This window comes from Suricata suricatta, chromosome 4 (assembly GCF_006229205.1).
Source record: "Suricata suricatta isolate VVHF042 chromosome 4, meerkat_22Aug2017_6uvM2_HiC, whole genome shotgun sequence".
In the NCBI taxonomy this organism is placed as follows: Eukaryota; Metazoa; Chordata; class Mammalia; order Carnivora; family Herpestidae; genus Suricata; species Suricata suricatta.
Genome location: NC_043703.1, coordinates 53,246,593 through 53,251,207, shown reverse-complemented (window position 1 = coordinate 53,251,207; position 4,615 = coordinate 53,246,593). Strand labels below are relative to the sequence as shown.

General features: G+C 49.6%; 1 protein-coding gene and 1 long non-coding RNA gene across 2 annotated transcripts in view; one reads left to right on the top strand and one right to left on the bottom strand.

The window, feature by feature from the left end:
- The window catches only part of SERP2 (stress associated endoplasmic reticulum protein family member 2), a 21,813-nt gene extending 21,753 nt beyond the window's left edge, over nucleotides 1–60 (bottom strand). The window contains exon 1 of the mRNA XM_029938460.1: nucleotides 15–60. Within this exon, the coding sequence (XP_029794320.1) occupies nucleotides 15–60 (46 nt within the window). The remainder of the gene's footprint in view (nucleotides 1–14) is intronic.
- A 28-nt stretch (nucleotides 61–88) lies between these two features.
- The window catches only part of LOC115290524, a 14,560-nt gene continuing 10,033 nt past the window's right edge, over nucleotides 89–4,615 (top strand). Inside the window, exon 1 of the long non-coding RNA XR_003908167.1 lies at nucleotides 89–405. This is a non-coding gene — a long non-coding RNA (uncharacterized LOC115290524). The remainder of the gene's footprint in view (nucleotides 406–4,615) is intronic.

Genomic DNA, 4,615 nt, shown 5'->3' with positions numbered 1-4,615 from the left:
TCCGGCGGCCGAACGCGGCGGGGCCGAGGGTTCCGGCGGCCGCGGGCTTTGTGCGCGCATAGGGGCAGGGGGCGCCGCCGCTCTGGGGCTCCGCGGCCAGGGACCCACCGAGGCCCGGGGCCGGACTGCGGCGGCCACGCTTTAAGCCAGGTCGCGCGGTCTTCCCTTGCACCACTGCCCGCCTGGCCCAGAGCTGGACTGGAGGCAGCGGCCGCCGGGTCCCGGGCGGGGTGTCTCAAAAGACAAGTAGAACCAGGGCAAGGCTCGGCCCATGCTGTTGGGGGACAGCTTGAAGACCTCTTCAGGGGTCTGGGGAAGCGCCTTGGGCGAGGGAAGCCCACTGCAGCACCCTTCTCAAGTACTGCGGAGAGGGCCGGAACTCGCCAAGGATGAGGATAAGTGAGGGTGAGGACGAAGTGGGCTAGGTAGCTGAGGGGTCCCAGGGAACACGGTCAGCAACACATCTGAGTGGAGCAACGCCCTAGGCCGGCAGCCCAGCCAGATGTGGCAGTCACCTCCCTAAAGTGGACAGATTTGACCAGCTTTGGCTCCCCACCCTCCTGGAGCAGTTTGGCCTTCCTCCAGCCACCCTTGTCCCAAGGACTCTGAACTGGGAGCTTCTCCCCGCAGTGGAGGGATAAAAGCAAGTGTATGCGACCCACAGACGTGGGTGTTAGTGCCCTACAGATTGCTGGTCCTGGGGCAAGGGGTTCGGTCCCTCACTCTTCCTTGTGCTGCATGAACTGAGGTGAGCTCTTAGAGGCTCAGCAGAGTTGGGGAAAACGCGGGGAACATTGGCCGGGAAGGTCTGGGGCAGCAGGAAATGGGGGGGAAGAACGCAGGCATTAGACTTGGCTTTGGCTACCGCATCTCCGTGCTTCCCGGGCTGGCATCTATGGGGTTCTGTGTGGATAGAGTTTCCTTATGTCAGTAGGAATTTAGGGGGAGTTCCTGCTTTCTTTTCAGCGCCCTTTATTAAGCTCATTCTCACCCTCCTCCCCATTTCTTGTTATTCGAGCCCTAATACAAGCTGTTTTGGCGGTTGCTTTTGGTAACCCAGAAGAAGACAGAATCCACCTAGTAATTAGTAGAGCGTGGCCATAACATTTTTGCCTCTAAAGGTCAGTTAAGTTTGCAAATGAGTTTCCACCAACATCACTGCCATTATCAGAACTGCAAACCAAGCATGCCCATTATTGAAAGACTTGTACTTTTAGTAACCGTTGAGTCTTTTGATGGGGAGAGAGAGGGTCGTCCCATCCCTCACGGTGATGTGAGGCCCAGAAAGTGCCTCTCTCTGACTCACTTTTTACAGATCTTGTCCACACCCTATGGAGGAGGCAAAAGGTAAGTCTCCGCCTGAGCTGATCACAGACCTGGTTGTGAGGAACATTAAGGAAAAGATACAGGCAGAGATGGTTGTCCCTTTGGGCCTGCAATCAGAAAAGTGTTCTCAGCTGAGAGAAGCCTGCCCGCCCACAGGCTCAGGTGAGCCTCTTGTCTGGGAAGAAATTCTCTCTGGACCCCTGACACCTGCTTCATAGTGCCCTTTTTCTTGTTATGCCTTGCCCTTTTTTTTTTTTTTACATCATTTAAAATTTGTTGTTTTTTAAAAAACATTTTTATTTACTTTTGGGAGACAGAGACAGAGCATGAGTGGGGGAGGGTCAGAGAGAGAGGGAGATACAGAATGTGAAGCAGGCTCCAGGCTCTGAGCTAGCTGTCAGCACAGAGCCCGACGTGGGGCTCGAACCCACGAACTGTGAGATCATGACCTGAGCCGGATTCGGACGCTCAGCCAACTGAGCCACCCAGATGCCCCTAAATTTGTTGTTCTAATTATACAGAGACTGCATACTCACAGTCAACATGTAAACGCAATAGGATACACAGTGAAAAGTAAAGGATTTTAGTGAATGCCCCCCTCACTAATTCCCACGGTCCTAGGTGACCCTTCCGGTATTTTTTATTCGTACACAAATAGGATGATTATACAGAATATATCGAATTACTGCTGTGCAGTTATTTCTAGTGTTTGTGTGTGTGTGTGTGTGTGTGTGTGTGTGTGTGTGGTCGCCTACAGTGCTTTAGTGTGCATCCCTGCACATCTCCCTTTATGCACTTGTGCAAGTACATAGGTGCAGTAGATGGCTGGGAGTGACATGGCTGCACTTTTCCAGCCCTTTGGGGGAGTCACTGCTGCTGGTTTGGGATGAGGTCCTTGGTGGTAACTTGCACCCCCCCATCTGGCCTCCCCTCCCACCCCTCCTTTGTAGTCAGGCCTGCTCCTCTGTGGGTCCCCATGTCCTGTTCATTGCCTTGAGCATCAGCATTATTTGCTGAGAAAGGTTTTCCCTTCCACCTTGGCTTCTGTCCCTTCCTCTACTCAGCCATCAGCCTGCCGCAAACTAGGGGTTGAGCAGGCTCATCGCCTTGTGCAGGGAAAGTGGGGCCGAGGTCCGCAGCTGTGTCCCTGGAGTTCCAGAGTGACCACAGTTCTAAGGAGGAGCGAGGTCTGGGGTCATCTTGCGTTTTGGAGGTGGGAGGACTTAGGAGAGGAATGGAAACAATCAGGAGTTGGAAGTCCCCTTGAGTGAATCCATGGTGGCAGTGGGAGCTTTCGGACACGCCAGTGGCCGGCTGTGCTCAACCACGGCTTCTGAAATTGCTCTGGGCAAAGTTGCAGGAGGCTGCTCAATGATTGAAGTTTAATTTTGGCTGGTAAAATTTTCAGCCTTGCTTTAAGCAAGAATTCTAATAAACCCCGTGTACATCAGTCACCAGTTGGCCCGGCTTTGAGAGCTGGGTTTGTGACTGCAGACTCTAGGTTTTACCCATCTTTATAAATGACGGATTATCAAAGCGTGTGACCGATACGCTGTTGGGTTGTGATATAGTGGCTACCTGTCACTTTCTGTGGCTGACCAGCATGCAAATCTCCTTTCTACCTGGGGGACTTCCCCACCGTGTGAGTGTTGGGACCTTCTTTACCCCTGTAGGAGCCCACTGGGACAGATTAGGCTTTGCAGATATTATGCTTTTTATGAATCGAAGATCTGTGGCAGCCCTTCATGGAGCACATCTACTGGTGCCATGTTTCCAACAGCATTTGCTTACTTCATGTCTCTGTGTTACAGTTTGGCAGGTCTTCCAATATTCAAACTTTTTCGTTATCTTATGTGTTACAGTTATCTGTGATCATTGGTTACAACTCACCGAAAGCTCACATGATGATTAGTATTTGTTAGCAATAAAGTATTTTTAAAAGTAAGGTATGTACTTTTCTTTTTAGATGTAATACTCTTGCTCACTTAATAGACTACAGTATACTGTGAATGTAACTTTTATATGCACTGGGAAACAAAAACTCTCATTTGACTGGCGTACTGTGATAATTCATTTTATGGCAGCAGTCTGCAACAGAACCTGCAGGAGCTCTGATGTATGACTGTGCTTGGCTGGGGGCTGAGGTCCAGACTGGCCAATCATATGCTCCTTTTGAAATTTTGAACAAGCAGCACAAAAACAAAGGAACCAATCAGTTTTTCGCCCTGGTGGTGGTAGGGTACCCAAGAGGCAAGCAGCAGTCAGCACTGGGTGAGGGGAGGTGGCAGTGGGAGAGGGGCAGACCCCACTTGTCTTGTGGTTCCTGAAATTCTTCAATTCCTCTTCTTCTTCCATTGGCCAGAATTTGTTTGTGTTGTTTACGTCCAAGAACCCTGACTAATGTACATGAAAACAGACAAAAAGCCAGAAGGTCCTCCTTGGTCATTTCCCTTCCAAATCAAATGATTGTCATGTCACTGGAAGCCTTCAGACATTGTTAGCCAGCAGTCTTCTGACTTTTCTCGCCAAGTGGAACTGATGACTGTTGTGGGTGGCCAGTTGTAAGATGGATGGGGGCGATTGACAGACACACCCTGCTTCAACAAAACCAGCAAATCACCAATCCTTCAAATTAATACTTCATCTCTTCTTCATCCAAATCATTTCCTCTACTGCCAGAGTAGAGAAAAATTTGGCAGATCTCAACGTCATCTCCTTTCACACATGTTAGATTATGGTGCAAATGTTCATGAAGGTGTCTCAACAGTAGGCAGAGAAAAAGAAGAGAGCTGACGGCCAATGTTATCTGCTGCATGCGTTGGAATAAACTCAGTGCATCAGATTATGATTTCGTGGACTCACACCACACTGTCACTGGAAGGGAACACTGACAGTTGTTTGCTCAGTGTTTACTGAGTGTCTACTGTATGCTAGACACTATTTTAGACGCTGAGAATTCAGTGATTGATACAAGAGCTTCTGCCTTTAGGGGAGATCTAAGTTGTGTGCAGGAGACCAGGAAGTAAACGTTGGGAGATTGCCCTAATTTCACAAATGAGCTACAGCCTAGGAATTGCAAAGCAATTTGTAGCAGAACTGAAAGAAGAGTTGAGGCCTCTTGGCTCCCCATTTTTTCTAAAATATTCACCAGGTAAACTTGAGAGGGAGACAGGGTGACAGCACCAAGCTTTGGAGCATCTCATATGTGCACAAAGAATAAATCTCTCTCTCTCACTCTCTGTTTCTCTCTCTCTCTCTCTCTCTCTCTCTCTCTCTCTCTCTCTCTCTC